The 20,158-nt window shown below is 35.0% G+C and overlaps 1 protein-coding gene across 1 annotated transcript; it reads right to left on the bottom strand.

The window, feature by feature from the left end:
• Window positions 1-18,269: 18,269 nt before the first annotated feature.
• Window positions 18,270-19,674, bottom strand: LOC103501744 (photosystem I subunit O). Its single transcript, XM_008465427.3, has 4 exons — window positions 19,326-19,674; window positions 19,163-19,235; window positions 18,896-19,075; window positions 18,270-18,513 (listed from the first exon to the last, which is right to left on the bottom strand). Exons 1-4 carry the CDS (start codon window positions 19,414-19,416, stop codon window positions 18,417-18,419), a joined length of 441 nt encoding a protein of 146 aa, XP_008463649.1. The 5' UTR covers window positions 19,417-19,674; the 3' UTR covers window positions 18,270-18,416.
• Window positions 19,675-20,158: the final 484 nt, after the last annotated feature.

Here is a 20,158-nt window from a genome sequence, read left to right as displayed (position 1 = left end):
CCATCTTCATCATGGACTCTTCGACTGAAAAGATCTTCATAATACGAAACAAAACTAGCAGGCTGAGGAAAGCAACGATAAGATCAGAATACAATGATCTTATCATAAATAAATTAGAAAATAAAAGTAATTTACATAAATTTTATAAAAGGAAAATTAAATAAACACTCGGAGAAAAATGAAATTAATTAAACAATTGAAATGGTATAAAGATACCTTTATGGCACGACTTGATACGCTCACAACCTGCGGAGCCGACATCTAGAAACAGAAGTTCATTGAAGGACTTCCGCATTACATTGTTCAAAAGTTCTATCAAACAGCAGCAACGAATTTAGTCACCAAGCAAATCGACTGGTCTGAATTAACCTTTGGGGCCATCTCAGCAACAGTTCAAGCAATATGCATTAATCTCCGTACAGAGAAAAAGCATACTACTAAGGTCATGAAAGACTTTGACTACCGAAATGAGCTAGGGACCTTCTGCAAGCAATACGACCTTGACAAAAGACCTAAGGATGAATGGAAGAAAAGGAGAAAGTCTTCCAACAAGTGGCTCTTCAGCAAAAGCAAGAATAAAGATCCTGAATTTTCTTAAAGAGGAAATATTACAACAAGAATAAGAGCAAAAATAAGTATTCTTCAAAAACCAATGTCGTTTGCTACAAGTGCAACTGCAAAGGTCATTATTCAAACCGTTGCCCTTTAAAGGACAAGATCAATGCCTTGATTATGGATGAAGAGACCCGACAGTCTCTTCTTTATGTAATTAGGTTTGAGGAAGACGACTCATCCCAAACTGAATCCTTTTCTGACGAAGAAAGAATCAACGTTTTTAACGAAGAAGAATCTTCTAGCGAAGAAGCCTTCTTTTCCTAAAGTGACTCAAGCAATAATGAAGGAGCAATTCCTTGCACGGAAAGATGTGCCAGAAAATGCTCTGGGCACATTAATGTCATCTCCAAAGATCAAGAAACTCTCTTTGATCTTATCGATCAATTACCAGATGAGAATTCCAAGCGAGCTTGCTTTCTAAAGCTAAGGCAGAGCATTGAAGAACAAAATTCTCAAGGAAAGATTGAGCAAAGTCCGATAATATATTCTTATCAGCATATATTAAATTGTATCAAAGGCGAAGCGAAGAAGCCGGTTCAAATCGAAGATCTCCACTCTGAAGTGAAAATACTCAAAAGAGAAGTTGCAGATAATAAGCAACTACTTATAGCTCTTGAACAAGCCTTCAACACGATTCAAGAAGTTCAAGGTTTGGATACAGTCTCAATAGTTCAAAAATGATCTGCCTCAAACACCCCTGCAAGTTCAGAAAAGACACTGTTGATTGAAGAACCCAGAGTAATTAGAAGCATCAACTACATCAGCAGAGTTCAAAATCAGAAGTGGATGTCAAAGATAATCTTTAGGTAAAAGATTTTCAACTGGAAACACTTGCACTTATCGATTCAGGTGCGGGGATCAATATGTCATCCAAGACGAACTTGTCTGTTCTAGATATTTTGAAAAAAAAAAGGAGACGCTGAGCGGAGCAAACAAAAATCCCCTCAACATCCAATACAAATTATCCTAGGTTTACATTTGTAAAAGAGATGTCTGCCTAATCAACACTTTCATTTTGGTTAAAAATCTTAATGAAGGATTCATATTAGGAACCTCTTTCCTCAAGAAACGGTCTAGTGATTTGTTTATTTTATTTTATAACCTTTTTTATGTTATAGTCATGAGAAAACATTTAATGGTTAGAGGTCTTATATTTAGCCGTTACAATCTAATCATTTGATTGTCATTGATATAATGTTTTGAATCATTTGACAATATAGACCTTAAATTAATCTTGGATCTTAATTTTTTTTCTTTTCTATTTCCTTATAAATATATGGTAGAAATTTGGTTTGAGATATACATATTTTTACTTCTATCTATTTTCTTTCTTTGATAAAAGATTTGGTTTGGCTCCAATTCTTTTTCGATGATTGCTTATCTGTGAAGAATGTTGTGTTAACCTTAGGGAATAACCGATGTGAGATGACTATGTATCGTAATTGCTTTGGAAGCAGTGGTCATTCCATGACACGACGATTGATTTGTTTGACAAACCAATGTAGAATTTGAGGACATTAAAACATGAACAAATCGCTAGTGTGTGGAAATATTTTGTTGATAAATATTCTATGTCTTTACATGAGAAGAATTAGAGAATAAATACAAGACCTAGACATGTAAATAAGGCAACAAGTAAATGAGGCAAGAGATGATTTACTCCTAATTTGAATAATTTATATTTATACCCTCCTTCGAACTCAAGGTGGTAGAATAGCTGTCAAGCTTAAGTTTGGTAAGTAACTGATTGAAGCAATTGGATGGTAAGACTTTGGTGAAGATATCTGTTGGTTACTCAATAGTGGAGACGAAGTGTAAAAGGAGTTTGTTGCTTAAGAGATGACGAAGAACAAAGTGAGTTATTTTTTATGTGCTTCATACGCTTATGAAAGACATCATTATTGGTAATTTGGATGGCACTACGATTGTCACAAGAAAGGAGGGTGAGATCTTGTTAAGCTACATCCATATCAGCAAAGAGCTAACAAAGCCATAGGAGTTTAGCGGTAGCATCAACAAGAGCACGATATTCTGATTCAATACTGGAATGAGAGTCAACACTTTGTTTCTTACTATGCCAAGAAATGAGAAAATCTCAATGTAGAAATAGTAACCTGTTGTAGACCGTTGATCGGTAGGATCCCCAACTCAATATGCATTAGAATAGTTAGATAACATGAGAGAGGATTGAGAAGAAAACTGAAGTCCATGCCCCAAAGTTTCCTTGATATAATGAAGGATGTGCAAAACAGTAGTAAAATGGATGGTTCGAGAAGCAGCCATAAACGAACTAACAATATGAATAACATATGCAATGTCCAGACGAGTCACTATTAGATAGATGGGATTGCCAACAAGCTAATACAAACTCACATCTTCAAGAAGAACATCATCAAAAGGGGTCAGATGGACGTCGGGATCTAATGAGGCCGAAGTTATGTTGTAGTTAGTGATTCTTGAGCGGATTAAAAGATCAGAGACATATTTTTCTTATGACAACAATTACCCGTTTGAGCACTAGAGACTTCAAGGCCAAGAAAGTAGTTGAGAGATACGAGGTCTTTCATCTCAAAATGTTGACCAAGATAATGTCGGAGATCAGATATGGCCTGTAGATCATTATTAGTAATAGTCATATCATCAATATAGAGGATAAGAAGAACAATACCATGAGGTGTTTGACGTGTAAAGTGCGTAGCTACCATGAGTGCTCGAGGCAAATCGAAGTTGAGTAATGGTAGAGCTAAATGTGGCAAACCAAACTCGTGGAGCTTGTTTTAGTTCATATAATGCTCAACTCTGGAGGCACACCTTGCGAGGAGGAAGAGAAGTACCAGGAGATGACTTCATATAGACTTCTTTAGAAAAGGTCCCATTAAGGAAAGTACTTTTGACATCCATCCAAAGAAGAGGCCATTGCTTGGCAGCAGCAACAACTATAACTAACAGACTTCGAACAAATATCATTTGAGCCACAAGAGCAAATGTTTCTTCATAGTCAATGCCATATTTTTGCTTGTATCCTTTCTCAACAAGACGAGCCTTATAACGCTAAATAGTGTCATCAGAGTGAGTCTTGATTTTGTAAATTCACTTACTTCCAATGAGTCTTTTACCAGGAGGTAAATCAATAAAGTCCCAAGTGTGCATCTTTTCAAGAGCCTGCAATTCATCATTCATTGCTTTCTACCATAAATGGTCAACACTGACATCTTGATAAGAGGTAGGTTCAATAAGGAAAACAATAGTGGAAAAACAGTGATAATCATGGAGATGGATGGGGAGGTTCTCTTGCACGAGTAGAACGATAAAGAGGAGTATCTGGAATAGGTTGAGGAACATCATTAATATTTGTAGGAGCAAGTACATATTGAGCAAGCTCAGTATTAGGATTGGACTCAAAGAGAGGAAAAAGTTCAACATATGTATCAGTGAAAAAAGGATGAGGACTCGAGAATGAGGTGTGGAATGAGGACAAGTGAGAGAACATAGTATGCTCCCAAAAGGTGACACGATGAGATACACGTAGTCTGTTGGAAAGAACATCCCAACAAATAAAACTTTTATGTTTTGTGCCATAGGCAAGAAAGTAACAGAGGTGGGCACGTGGTTCAAGTTTAATGTGTTCGTGAGGTTTTAGAAGATCAAAACAGGCACAACAAAAAACTTTAAGGTTAGACTAGTTGGGAGGAGTACCATATAGTCTTTCGAATGGAGAGATGTTCTAAAGAATAGAAGTAGGAAGGTAGTTGATGGTATAGACGGATGTAAGAGCTGTTTCATCCAAAAATTTCTCAGGACATGAGGCATAAAGAAAGAGGGCACGTACCAAGTCAAGAATGTGGTGATGTTTACATCTACAAACTTAAGGCACCAGACTGAAAATGCATCTCTCATGGTAACACCAATAGTGTTGCTGAATTGAACAACATATGGAGAGATTGGCTTCTCCCAATTGGGCAATATTGCAAATCTCCAAATTCCTTCCTATACAATACGCAATTGTACTTACACGCATGAATAGACTCGTATCCTAGGCCTAAGTCACACAATTTTTGTTTAGCTTCGTAGAATGAAGTAGGTATAGTAGTACCTGCTGGAAACGCTGCTTTTAACAGTTCTAGTAACATGTCAAATAATTTGTTACTCCAATCGTTGAGAATTTTGATATGCATCAACTTAACTAAAAAGTTCAGGGAGGAAAATTTTAAACCAGGGTATAGTTCATTACGTGCTTCATTTATTAAATCTTCAAATTAGTTTGTTATATGTTGTTCTCGACAATTAAAGGGTATTTCATTCTCCAAACTTTCTTTTATTGCTTTTTCATGTTCAATTGAAAGTTGTAAATCATTAAGCATATCCAACATTTCATTTTCTTAAAAAGGGTTGCTAGTTCCTTCATCAACTCTTTCTAAACCTCTACGCAGGTTTACCGACTCTCCATGATACACCTAGTTTTCATAGAAGAGGGATATTTCAACTGTTAATAGATGTCGCTCCGAACCCTTTAATGACTCCCAAATTGAGTTTATACATTTCTTCTTGCATGGACACTTTTTGTCTGTCCATAATCGTCAACATGAAACTTTGCAACTTCTAAAAATTGGGCACTTCCTTTCTATACTCAACCAAAAAGTTAAGTTTGATCCATCCTCGTTCATCGTTAAAGACCTAAAAGATTAATAGGTTTGGTTATTCAACAGTCTAAATAGAGAGAGAAATAGTTTATAGGAAGAGACTTAGTAACTTGAAATTAAATTGAGGTATTCCCTCTCTATCTCAGAATATTACAACTCTAGAGTCATTTTTAAAGTACACTTAGTAATTTGGAATTAAATATGGAAGCAAATCGATTCAATTATCTTAAAACTAAAATCTAAATTAATCCATCTATGAAACTTCTCAAAACCCAATAGTTTCATTTTAAGCCAATATGACTTTAAAAGCTTCAATTGTCTTTTTTTTTTTTTTTTTTGGTTTTCAATTTGGTCCCTATCATTTAGTAAAACTTCATAAACTATTCTTATCATCGTCATGTTATTAAACAATTTTTGTATGTTATAATTTTTCATTTGAGTTATTATGCTTCTGGACTATTTTGGATTTAATACCGAAAAATTTTCATGTGTACGACATAGGATCGCCACTAGATTGCAAAACTAACATCTTTAATTAATTTGAACATGAATTTTAATTAATTAGTTTTAATGCTAATTGAGTGTAATGAGAATGATTAAAATCCACAGTTTAAGAGGGCTGTTAAATAAATATCTTAATGTCATCTTTGTATTTGGTGCAAATATAATATCTATCTATCTATTTACATTCAATTGTTCATATTATATTAGCTTAACCTAAAGTTGGTGGTTTACAACATGAAGCCAAATGTGAAAATGAAAAATAGAAGCCTAAATTATCGGGGGAAAAAACACAATTTTGTTAATTACGTATAATAGTTGTAATTCGATAAAAGGTTATTTAAGGATAAGGTCAACTAGAATTATACAATTTTAGAGGAAGCAACTCATATCAAAAAAAATTTGTCAAACGTTTTTTTATGTTTAGAATTGATCTTGAACATAAATATAAATAGGAAAGAACTCTCACCTTAACACTATGTATTCTATATAAATAAACACATCGATCTAGGAAACAAGTAAACTAAAGACATAACTTGTGGGATCAAAGATGTTTAAGCTTCAATGGCTTGTTGCAACTCTAGCTTGCTTGACTTTTTGCATAGGAGATAATGTTTCATATGATTCAAATGGATAATTATCAACGGATAACGACGTATTATCTTCTCAGGCTCAATTCATTATCCACGCAACACTGAAGCAATGTAGCCTGATCTTATTCAAAAAGTTAAAGACGGTGGACTTAATGCAATTGTGACGTACATTTTTTGGGATCGTCACGAGCCACAACGACGAAAATATGATTTCTCTAAACGTTTAGATTTTATTAAATTCTTCCGACTTATCCAAGATGCTGGACTTTATGTTGTCATGAGGATTGGTTCTTACGTGTGTGCTGAGTGGAACTACGGAGACTTTTTAGTGTGGTTGCATAATATGTCAGAAATTCAACTACGAACTAACAATCAAGTCTACAAGAATGAAATGCAAACTTTCACAACAATGATAGTGAATATGTGTAAACAAGTCAATCTCTTTGCTTTACAAGGAGGGCAAATAATATTAGCTTAAGTTGAGAATGAATGTGGAAATGTGATGACATCAGCTTATGAAGATGCAGGAAAAGCATATATCAATTGGTGTGTTAAAATGGATGAATTTCTCAATATTGGTGTTCCATGGATTATGTGCCAACAAAGTAATGTCCCACAACCTATGATTAATATATGCAATGGATTCTACTGTGATAACTTCCCTCCAAAAAATCCTAAGAGCCCAAAAATGTTCACTGAAAATTAGGTGGGATGGTTTAAGAAATGGGGCGACAAAGACCCTTACAAAACTGCAGTAGATGTAGCATTTTCTGTGGCAAACGTTTTTCAATTCGGTGGTGTCTTCAACAATTATTACATGTATCATGGAGGCACAAACTTTGGAAGAACATCGGGAGGTCCATTCATCACTACATCTTACGATTACAACGCCCCACTTGATGAATATGAGAACTTGAATTAACCTAATTGGGGGCATCTCAAACAACTCCATGCATCAATCAAATTAGGAGAGAAGATTATCACTAACAGCACACGCTTAGACCAAAACTTTGATAGCTTTGTAACTTTGACGAAATTCTTTAACCCAACAATAGGGGAGAGGTTTTTCTTTTTAAACAACACAAATGGAAAAATTGATACCACCATAAATCTACAAGTAAATGGAAAATATTTTGTACCAACTTGGTCTGTGAGCATTCTTGATGGTTGTAACAAGGAGGTTTACAACACTGAAAAAGTAAATTCTCAAATATCTATGTTTGTGAAGGAGCAAAATGAGAAGAAAAATGCACAACTCTTGTGGGCTTGGGCTCCAGAATCTATGAAAGACACACTATAAGGAAATTGTAAATTTGTGGCAAACCTTCTTTTGGAACAAAAAAAAGGGTCATGGTTGATTTTAGCGACTACTTCTGCTACATGACGAATGTTGACACTAACGGAACATTTTCACTTCAAAATGTGACTCTCTAAGTGAATACAAAGGGTCATGTGCTTTATGCTTTCGTTAATAAAAGATACATCGGGTCGCAATGGGAGAGAAATGACCTGAGTTTTGTGTTTGAGAAACCTATGAGAAACCCATTCTACTAAAATCGGGAACCAACACAATAACTCTTTTGACTGCCACAATTGGGTTGAAGAATTACGACGCATTTTATGCTATAGTGTCAACGGGAATAGATGGAGGTCTTATCTATCTAATTGGAGATGGAAACACGAAAACTGATCTATCATCAAATTTATGGTCTTATAAGGTTGGATTAAATGGAGAAATGAAACAAATTTACAACCCAATGTTCTCACAGAGAACAAATTGGATTGCACTAAATCAAAAGTCTATTGGAAGGCGAATGATATGGTACATGGCTAGCTTTAAGACACCTGTTGGAATTGACCCAGTAGTCTTGGACATGCAAGGAATGGGAAAAGGCCAAGCTTGGGTAAATGGGCAAAGCATAGGTCGATTTTGGCCATCTTTCATTGCGATTTTGGCCATCTTTCATTGTTGGCAATGATAGTTGCAGCACAACATGTAACTACAGAGGTGCATACAACCCTAGCAAATGTGTGGGAAATTGTGGAAATCCTTCTAAAAGATGGTATCATGTTTCAAGATCATTTCTTTCAAGCAACACAAACACATTGATTTTATTTGAAGAAATCGGTAGAAATCCACAACACGTGTCAGTTCAAACCATCACAATAGGAACTATATGTGAAAATGCTAAAGAAGGAAGTACCTTAGAGTTGTCTTGTCAGGGAGGACTTGTCATCTCTGACATCCAATTTGCTAGCTATGGAAATCCAGAGGGAAAATGTGGTTCGTTTAAACAAGATTCATGGGATGTGACAAACAGTTCTATCTTTGTGGAAAAGTTTGCATTGGCATGGAAAGTTGTTCAACTGATGTATCTGCAAAGTCATTTCAATTAGGCAATGCTACAAATTTATCTGCAAGATTGGCAGTTCAAACATTATGTGCACAAAACTGATTAATAATAGTATAATATATGTGCATAAATATTAACTTTTTAACAAACTATGTGTTTTTATTTCTTTCTTTTTCATAGTATATGATTTCTTAATTAATCACAAACATATAAGTAGAATGACAATGCACCAAAATGGTTACGATCAAAATCTTGAAGACAGTGATCACTTCTTGAGTTCTTCGATAAAAAAACTAGTAAAAAAAAAAGAGAAAAAGATAAATACTATAAGTCTCCAAAATTTATGTTTGATACCATCTTAGTCCTTGTACTTTTAAGCTTAATATTTTAATTCTTGGATACCGTCAAATAAAACATTTTTTTTTCATATCTCAAAAAGTTGAAAATCAAATTTGAAAAATTGAGTACCTAAATGAATGCAGTTAAACTCAAACTTTAGAGATGAAAACTGTTTCTTTATTTTTTTTAAAAAATTATTATGAAATTCTTCCAAAATAAGTAAGAAAAAACAGAGAAAAGAAGACTACTACTATTCATTTGAGTACTACATCGAACTAATCTTATACATATGTGAATATTATACACTAGATCTTAGCGAAAACCTAAGTACTTACGATTATTAGTTCAAGTTAGTGCTATATTTGATGTTTTTCCCATAATTTATAAGCTTAGTTGTTTTTACTTTTTCCTATAGAGATGTACATCATGTACTTAAATTTATCTTCTTGTTTTCACCAGAGCCTACAATTTCACATTTTTAGACTGCCATATAATCTTAAGCACATCCATCTTCACAAGCATACACAAATAATATATATCAATGAGACTAACTTCGACTAAATATGATATGATATGAAAAACAGAATGCATTCCCTTCCATTATAGAAATTATGTAATGAGAAAAGAAATTATTATTATGTCCTAAAACTTGTAGTTTGTAGGTTTAAAATTATATTTTATTTAATAAAACCATTATTGAGGACTTATTAGTAAAAATAGAATTCTATAATCTTGAATCCAAGAAACTAATGTCCCAACTATCTAGAGTAGACTTGGACTTTATGTAAAGACATAAACGTGGATCAAAATTGAGTATATAGCCTAAATGATCTATAGTGTATGAATAAGGTTGGGTGCCTTATTCTAAGAACATTATGAATGCGACCCACTTTGTAGTTAATACATATGAATTTGACAAAACGAGGATTAAGGACCTAGAGAAAAGGTACCACAGAGCGGTATTCTCGACCTACAATTTGATTCTGACTCCTTACCCGGTATTAAGGAAGCAGTCGTAGCTTCAATCTCTTTTATTGTTTCAAATAGTCCATTTTCATGGAGACATGAGACTACAACCTCTCCTTTTAACCTTTTGATACGACTTCCTTTTCTATTACTCTATTATGATCCTACTCCGGCAAGGGGAAGAGGATGGCCCTATACGAATTAGCAGTTTTTGATCCCTCTAATGCTATTCTTGATCTAATGTGGAGACAAGGCATGTTTGTTATATCCTTTCATGACTTGTTTAGGAATAACCAATACACTCATTGTCGTTCTAACTACTATCAACTACAAACCCAAACCATGCAACCAAAATGCATTCAGACAGGCACGTTGGAGAGGAAAATGAATGACGGCCCAGAAAGAGAGTATGTAGGTTATAGCAAAGTCAAATAAAAGGAATTATATACTCATTCAATTCTCCGGATAACTTTGATACAGGAGGCCAGGTAAATCAAATTAAGCGGCCTTAGCCCTTGGTCGGATGAGCGAACATGCAGCCCTGTGCATCTTCACTCATTTAAAAGCTAGCAGCTAACACCCTTCTTGAAACTATCAAGGCTTGCTTGGCCAAGGACCCTACGACATAAGCTATAATACAGTTGATTAAAGAAGGGAAGACTCATCAGGCATGTAAAGACCCAACCTCTTATACTAAGTTGAGGATTTTACTTTAAAAGAAAAGATTAAAATTTATTTAAAGTAAATAGAAAATAAAACAAAACTGCGAATTGTCATTAAAATCATAAATAGAATGTACGGAAATAAATTAAAACAAATCCTATCTCGGGCCCTACTAGTTTTAAAGGGAAAGAAAAACAAAGAAAATAGAATAAAATAGAATAAAATGAAAGGAAATATCAACTCTGAAATCTGACACATGATGTAAGCGGAAGCAAACGTATCCCTATGGCTCGCCACGATCACTTTTGGTCATTCGCTAGCTTGCCTTTACTCTTACCTCTGCTTCTGCCTAAAAAATAAAAATGGAAAGAGTGAGTATAAAAATACTCATTAAGGGACCCACTACTAGTCCCGCTAGGTGTCTGTTAACTTCCTATTAGAGTCCTGAAGAGTGGTACCCATGAACTGGCACGTTCTCAAACACATGCAATCTGTGATCTCGTAGGAACAAGCTCGTCTTTGGTGAACCCAAGGGAACACCTAAGACGATCGGGCTGTGAGTGATCCCATCGAATCACTCAAATCATGTCTATGTCAAAGTCAATGTCAGACTGGTGGTCCTGTCGGACTATGCAGTCATAAGTGTGAGCGATCCCGTCGGATCTCTCAAATCATGTCTGTGTCAGTGTCAATGTCAGACTGGTGATCCCGTCAGACTACACAGTCGTCAAAAGAGTGGTGATCCCGAAGGACACTCGTGTGGGTACGACTCTAATAGGTAAAGCTAACATACACCCTATCCATAGCATGCACATGACACATCATCAAATCACATCATAACATATTATGCCATAACATGTCATACCATACATATCTTATCATATCATGTCATATCATCCTCAATCACAATATTGTATCATTAAAACGTAGGTGATAACATCAATGCATTATCAGCTCTAACACATAATCATCCCGTAGTCAAAATTACAACATCAGTTCTTATCTGTAACCTCAAGTTCTGTAGCTAGCTATCATCAGTACATAACCATTCATACATGCGGTCTCTTTAAATTAAACTCGATGGTCTAGTAGTAGAATCTCGTACCTGGAGATTTGTCAATCAAATTCTAACAGTAAAATCACGCTTTCCAAGCAGTAAAGTCCTAAATGGTTAGAAGGCAACAATTTAATAACCTATCCTTCACAGAATTAAAGCCCACAAAATTCATTCGAAGTAACTTACTCAAGATCAAGGTTGTAACAATTTTCTTTAACTAGCAAAAGTTCCACAGTCCAAACTCCAATTGGTCCAACCGGTCCTTTAGAATAAATAATAATTTAATTTAATCCAAAATTTAAATCATTTAGGTCAAAAAATTAATCTTGGTTGGACATATCAAAACCCAATCAACACTTACCAAAACAGGTGAAAAGGACCCAAAACAGGCTTGTGGCTCACAAAAGCTTGGCAGCTCGGTTGGGAGGTAGACACGACTCGGCTGGAAGGCAGGTGCGGGCGTGCGGCTCGGCTAAGGCGTGCGCGGCTCACGCGGGCGGCTGGTGCAAGCACGGGAGCAGGGGCGGGTTCGGTTCACGAAGAAGGGGCGCGGGTCGGGTTGGTTCGCGGAGAAGGGGGGCGCCGGTCGGGTTGGTTCGCGAAGAAGGGGTGCGGGTCGGGTTCACGGCGTTCTCCGACGCGGCTGGGCGGAGCTCTGACGATGGACAGAGACGAACTCGACGAAAGCTGAATTGCTCACGGTCGGCTACCGTCAGCGATGAAGGCGGCTTCGACTTGGTGGCTGCTCACACTACGACGTTCGTTGGCGGCAACGAGTGATAGAGATGTTGGCGGAGACGGAGCGGCGAGGTGGATTAGGGTTAGGGTTTTCCTCTCTTCTCTTCCTTTGTGAAGAAGATGATGGAGCATTAAATGCTCACATCCCAATACCCTAAATAAATAAAAAAACATTATTTCTCTTTCCTTTTCCTATTTTAATCCACCCAAAAGAAACCTTCTCTCTCCTCAACCAATCCAATCACCTTTATCTCCTCCAAATATCTTTTCATAAATAATTATATTATTTTCATAATACAATTATTAAATCCTTAAATCCAATAATACACCTAAACATAATTAAATCAACCCACCTTAATTAACCAATTAGATATTTCTCCAAAATATCTAAAATTTCTACTTCCCCCAAACCAATTACTTTAAGAAACAATTTAAATAACACCCAAAATTCAAAAATTAAACTTCAGATAATTAAAATTTAATTACCTCAAATTTTAGGGCTCTACAGAGCTGTTATCTCTTTAATTTCATTGAATATCTCATTGGGTAAAGCTGCTGACCCAGTTTTAGGACCCACAGATGAGGTGGGATTAGACTGAGTTTATGAACGAAGAGACTCAAATTCTTCGAGCCTTCCCCAACTTTTTTCTTTTATTATCCTAAGACTAGTATGATTCCAAAGCTCTTATGATCAATATTATGATATGAAGGAGAAGAAATGGATTCATTAGATAACCTTGGTACAATAGGAACACCCCACCATAAGTCAGACATTGGATAGGAAGGAGAATAGGAGGGGGCACCAATAGAACTCAAAATCAACGATTCCCAGAAACAGAAGCTCAAACATAAGATCGAGTCCACATCCCTTGAAGTATCAATTGGGTCATAAGTCAGAGAGGTACTATAAAGAATTCCCTATTCGAGTAGGGTGAAGCAAATTCCTATGGTCCTCCTTCCAAAACCTTGCTTTCCTACAAATAAACCCAATCTTTTCTTCGGTTTCAGACTTCTGACTCAGCCAATTAAAGAAAACGAAGGAAGTATAGTAGTGCTTGTCAACGTACCTGCTAAACAATATGAGATCCCAATAAAATGAAAATAAGCAAGATTCTAGGTATCATTGAACTTCCATAAATTCGTAAGGACGGGCACCATAAACTACAACTAAAAGAGTATGAATGAGAGTTGTAGAAAGAAGAAGAAAAGAGTGAAAGAGATAAAAAAGAGAAAAGATCATAAAGATAAATAAAGACAAGAGCTTACTTACCGAAAGCGAAGTGACTGCCCACAGAGCTCTGCACAATCAATGAACAAGGGATTCTTTTCAAATTATTTAAGCCGTCTTGAGAACCTCTTTTATCCATTAAGTAAAAGATGGAACTAATAGATGGAGAATAGTACAAAATATCCTCTTTTGGCTTTCTCTTTAGCCTTATGTCTCTTATCCTTGTGAGGTCTTTCTCCAGTAGCAAGTTTATTAGGAAAACTTCATTAGATATCTTACAACTGGAATTCTTTTTTTTTTTTTTTTTTTTCTGATCCAAATCTTGAATCGTTCATGTAGAGATAGAGAAGTGGGGCTTTCTCTTTAGCCCTATGTCTCTTATCCTTAGGAGGTCTTCCTCAACTAGCAGGTTTATTCGGAAAAGTTCATTAGATATCTTACAACTAGAATTCCTCTTTTTTTTTTTTTATCCAAATCTTGAATCGTTCATGTAGAGATAGAGAAGTAGAGGCATCCTATATAAAGAGTTTATATAAGGCTGGAATCATAAAATAGTCATTTTTAAGTTATAACACTGGTAACTTAGTCTTAATCTTGAGTTAACTATGAACTTCTGTTCAAATAGAATTATCCTTAGATCTGTATAGGTGAGAGCAGCTCAATAGCCCTAGCCCAATAAGCCTCCCATTTCAAGGGTAAGACCAGATGGATGGCTAGTGACATGGGTGCAAGACGGAATTCGCTCTTACCCGTTTTAGGGTTAGTAGATAGGTTGTTCTCTTAACAACTAGATCTAAGTCTTGAAAAAAGGGTCACACCCTCTCATAGACCGAAGAGATATTTGGTTTATAGGTTGGACCTTAAACCAATTATTCAATAGTGGATCAGTAGGACTTAAGAAGCAAGATATAGTCTCGGGGATAAAATGTTATTTTGACCCACCGAAGTTATGAACAACCTATGAAGGACTAACTTACCGATCATGATTATATCAGATGAACACAAATATATCTACAGTGAGGGGAGTGCAACTATAGGACGTTAATGGAATGACCCATTAGTTAACGAATGTTGATTAGATGAACACAAATATATCTATAGTGAGGGAAGTGCAACTACGGGACGTTAATGGAATGATCTGTTAGTTAACGAATGTTGATTAGCTCAATCTAAAAGGGTTTAGCTAGTTAAACTTGAATCGTTGGATCCCATGATCTATAGGTCCATTAGGTTCCCCTGCTAGCTCATATGGAATTAACTTAGAACAACATATTGGAATAATTTGAACTGTTCAAATTAAGTAAAGAGGGAGAAATCGACAAATATTTGTGATATAGCCGTTGATTATAAGTTTGAGATAGAGCTTTATGTTTGAATGTGACTTAAATATTAAAAATATGAATACATATTCATATTCAGAATGATGAAAATGGTCAAAGTTGTAAAAAGTCAAAATGTTGGAAAGTCAATCTTTGATCAGCTTTATATTCAAATGTTATTTGAATTTCAGAAAAATGAATACAGATTCATGCTCAGGAGGTTGGAATTAGTCAAGATGGATGAAATGGTAAAAAAGTCAAAATGTTGATTTTTTAGTTGAAAAGTCAAAATTTGGTTTTGATTCGAATGGTCAAACGACCATATTCCCTTTGGATTAAACCTAGTGGAAAAATCCAACATTTTGATAGATAATCTCACTAACACTTGGTGCGAAAAGTGGCAACATAAAATGAAGACACCTAGCCCACTAGAATAAGAAATGTTGAAATTTGGTGAACTAATTACATTCATTTTCTCATGTAATTAGGTTATTTATTGACTACTTTTTGAATTGATTAAAAACTTTTGCAAAAAATTGTACTTTCGAATTATAAGCTTTTCCCAAAAATTAATTCTCCGTAATCTCAACCCTTAATTTCTTCCTCCAATTTTCATTTATCTCTCTTATTTCCTTCACTTAACAAGTTCCATAACTCGGTTCTAAGTTCTAGAAAGTAGTGGATAAACTCTAATGGTGATCCCAGGTTTGTGTTCGTGAGGAGATATCAAGGAATTGGGAAACTACGAAGGTATGACTTCTATTAACCCTATTTTTGTTTAATTAGAGTAGTTTTCAAGCTTGTTAATCTCTAAATTGTTTAGTTGCATTTAGAGTGAAATCCGATCTTTTTTTTCGGTGTGCATGTCTCGTGTTACATTAATTATACTCAAATACAAAGTAGGCGGTGGCAACAAGGGAGGACATTGGCCGATGACGGCAAGAAAGGATAGTGGATGACGACAGCAAGGGAGGAGAGGGGGCGACATGGCACGGGTGACGGTGGAATGGGCAAGGGCGGCGGTGCACTGTACAGATGAGGGCGGAGGCATATTCTTCGTTCTCTTAATTGTTTTCCTTCATAATCTGGAAAATATAGATCTAATGGGTTTTTATAAAGGAACTCCTGACACACCCCAATGCATTGAGAGTTTCCATAAATTCGTGACATCGTACTAACAGCGTCGCAAAAACCGCACCAATTGCCAACGTCAAAACCTTGGCATTGGGAGAACCCTCGTGATATTTTTAGGGTTCGATATCTCTCGATGCCTCCACAGAGTGTCAGGAGTTCTCCCACATTCCGACGCCACCAACAAATTGTTGGGACATATGAGAGTACTCTTAACGCTTTGTTGGTGGCATCGAGAATGCTGTTATATCTCTGAACGCTTTTTCTCTCTTCAGTGTAAACCACCGTTGGAGAGAGCCAGAATTTCTTGTTGGTAGATTTTTTTAGTTTACAAAATTTTTGTTCTTAACCCTATTCTATAAACTTCTCTAGTTGGGACATATAAATACTCTCATCAATAGTTCTAAGAGTTCTTAGAGTCCTCTAGCTCTAAGACATTTTTCTATAAAAGAACATCTCTCCCTCAAGACAAGATTCACTTAGAGGTAAATGATTAGTTGTCTTCTAATTGACTTCAATGACCACTCTTAGCCAATCTTTCAATCCTATTGAAATTTTTGTAACATAGTCTTAAGTGTCAAACATAGGCATTTGAAGAAACTTTTTGCCTTTTGTTTTGAGTTTCAACTATTCTAAATATTTTTGTTTAAAACAATATTTATCTTAATTGGCCTTAACATATATAAGTTGTTTTCTAGTTTGGAATATATAACGAATTTGAACACCTTCCTTGATAATGAACACTTCATTAATAAAAAAAAAAACTTTATACAAATACATTAATACATTTTTGTTCTACGAACATACAATACACTTCTATTAAGTTCCTTTTCATACTAGGAACATATAATACATTTTCTAACAAAACAAGTCTACAATTTGTTTATGAAATTTAGAGTTTTGTAATTGTACTCTAATTTCTAGGAGCAATTCTATAATATTCTTTTGAGACATATTTCTAACTTATTTTGTGACTAACATCTTGTTTAAGGATTTTTCTCTAACCTTATTATTTATGAGTTACATTTTCGTATTGATTGACAGCCAATTTAGATTATGTAATTTGCATGCTTTGATTTAAACTTGATTTAGGGTATGAATCACCTAGAAGCTAGCAAAAAGGTTAGGTTACTTGCTTAGAATGTTTGTAAACAATGTTATCAGATCAATAAGTATTGTTTTAATCCAACCTTTGAGTAAAAATTATATTGCATAACTAATTAGAAGTTGGAAATTCTATTATGCATCCTTAGCATTAGCCCTTGATCTTAATGCAATTATTTGATATGTTTGAATGTGCTCAGCTTGCGTATTAATTTATTTGATATTTAGGACAATTAATTATGAATTCAAATCAATTGGCTAGGCTTAAATAATAATAAATTAGAAAAGGTTTCATGATAAAAGATTGAATAGAATTCTTTGCTCTTAAAAATTAGAAATACAATTCTTAAATCACATTTTTCTTTAATTTATAGTTATGGACATATCATTCTATTCATCGTCAATCCCTCGTTAATTTAGCTATAACTTGAGAACTAACTTAACAAAAACTAAATGCATTTCTTGTGGACAGATGTGTGCTTAACCATTAATGCTACTTTTTAAATAGTAGTAGTCTAGTTCAATATTTATACATACTTTTTTATCACTCTTCTTGAATTTACGATATTGAGAGAGGAGGCCTTGTTCAATAGACTTCTATCCAACAATACAAACATTAGATATTGTGAATGGGAAATTACTTGAATCATTCTCTAAAACATCCTAATTTCTACAATTTGTTTTTTTTTTTTACTTTCTGACTGAAGGATTGAAGTGTGTGAAAATCACCACAATAGTATATGCAAATCTTCTCTTTGACACATCACATTCTTTTCCCTTCAAACAAATTTATGGTTGGTATGATCATAGTTGTATTTTCATATAGATTGTTTAACTAACACCTTATATATTTTTATAATTACAATAATTATACATTATACTTATAAAATTGTTGCAATTAAACCTTAACACAACTGGAGTTAGAGTGTAGTAGTGTGTTTTGTTGAAAAGATGTTGTTTAATGAGTAGGATAAAGATAAATTAAAATGAAGCGAGGTGAGTTGAGTTGAGTCGAATAGGATTAGTGAAGCAAAATTTGGAGGTTGAAACGATTTATACATGAAGAAAATGGGGGACACAAACACTACTTATAAGTTATAAACTTATAAACATGAATAATAATAACAAAAACTAGAATTCTCTCTCCTTTTTAAGAATTATTACATATTCACTTTGAAAAGTAGTCTTCGGTCCTTCCCTTGAATCCGATTTGTCCAAAAGTAAGCGTAATGAAGAGACCCAAATGCCACGTAATCAACCACAACCTGAATTACACACTACTTTATTACACCAATCATCTAAATTGAAATAATCACGAACAAGTTTTTACGATTCTAGTCTCACAGATATTTTATAAAATTAATTTTTACCAAAATTTATTCAATAATTGTAATAATTTTGATGCAAGAAGAAATACAATATGAATATGTTTAGTTTCCAAAATTTATACAAAAAATGCTAATAGATAATGAAAAGTACTGTTTAAAAACAACAATAAATTCTTAATTAAATTAAAATTTAAAAAGTATATAAAAAGTGAATAAATTTAAAGGTAAAATTAATTTGATCAGCTTAATTTCAAAAAAAAAATAATAAAAAAAAAGAATAATAATAATAATAATAAGTTAGGTGGAAATTGTAATTTACCAGAATTGAGAAGTGAGGGCGGGTGGAGAAGGAAAATGGGCAAGCTCTGTTCCAATGCTCTCAAAGAACAGCCCCGTCAAGCTCTTCCCATTGATCACCGGAATGCTCGATGGGGCAATCCACCCGATCAGTCCAAATCCAATAACATTCAGATCTCTCCGTAGCCAATCCCTCTCAAAGCTTCATTCCCCCAAAACAAAATCAATATCAAAATACACAACAAACAACCACTCATTCTCCAAATCAGAGCATCGCTAAATCTCTTACCAGGTGAACCTTCCACGGGATGCACGCCCTACGTTAAGCGGATTCCTGGCGGCCACGGGCGACTTGATGAACCCTGCGAAGACGACAATAAAGACCAAAAAATAAATAACAGCAGTAGCAGAGAGAGTTGGAGATGGATTGATTGGAGGTAGCAGTGGATTACCGGAGACTAGACGGGGAGATCTGGAGGAAGGAGAGGAGAGGGAGGCGGTTCCGAGGCCGGCGACAGAGGAGGTAGCGAAGGCGGTGGCCATTTTGTGGGGATCGGGATTAGTGCGGATTTAGGGGTCGGGAGGTGCAGTTGGTTTGTAGAAGGGCGGGGGAAAGGGATTGGGATTTTGTTGGGCGTTTTGTGTGGATGATATTTGGCGAAGGAATGTAGATTTGATTGCTGCGGATAGCGAATCAATTTGTGATGAATCAAGCTTTGACACCTCGGAATTTCTTGGATAAAGTGGGCCCTTTCTTTTACCTACTAATTCATCAAACAAAAACAATTATTTTGTGGTGTGTGTGTGGCAGTGGGATCTTTAGATTCCCATTTTAACTAACTTATTTTGATTTAATTTTTGAAAATAAGTTATATTAGAAAAAAAAATCTAAGCGTTATACTTCTAAGCTCCAATGATTGAACTAATGTTTATGTTGATTCAGTGAAATATAGCTAGATCTCTAAAATTAGTAGAGGGTCAAATATTTTCTAAGTTGAAATCTTGTAACGAATGTTGTTGAAGTTGAACTCATGAAAAGATATATCTTCAAAGAACTTGAATTCCAAGGACTGGTTAGGTTAAAGATTAGATAATCTTTTGATCTAAAGATTTCTCTCGACATTTGTAACCTTTGGATCAAACTAATTTAATATGGATCTTAATTGACTTTTGGACTAGATTAAAGTATCATTGGGTCTAATTTGATTTTTTTGCCTAAATCTTAATCTTTAAGAGAAATGGGCGTAAATGGTAAAGTGGGTGGGGGGATTTCGGTTTGTTGAAA

This window comes from Cucumis melo, chromosome 12 (assembly GCF_025177605.1).
Source record: "Cucumis melo cultivar AY chromosome 12, USDA_Cmelo_AY_1.0, whole genome shotgun sequence".
In the NCBI taxonomy this organism is placed as follows: Eukaryota; Viridiplantae; Streptophyta; class Magnoliopsida; order Cucurbitales; family Cucurbitaceae; genus Cucumis; species Cucumis melo.
Note: the sequence above shows the minus strand (reverse complement) of the source record. Positions and strands in the feature narration are given on the sequence as shown.

What these genes read in the sequence shown, in the direction of transcription:
- LOC103501744 (XM_008465427.3), bottom strand. Translation starts at nt 19,416, where the DNA reads ATGGCCACCGCCTTCGCTACCTCCTCTGTCGCCGGCCTCGGAACCGCC. An exon ending in ATCTCCCCGTCTAGTCTCCG is followed by an intron (nt 19,236 to 19,325) that starts GTAATCCACTGC and finishes TCGTCTTCGCAG; the next exon opens with GGTTCATCAAGTCGCCCGTG. An exon ending in GCCCTCACTTCTCAATTCTG is followed by an intron (nt 18,514 to 18,895) that starts GTAAATTACAAT and finishes TGTGTAATTCAG; the next exon opens with GTTGTGGTTGATTACGTGGC.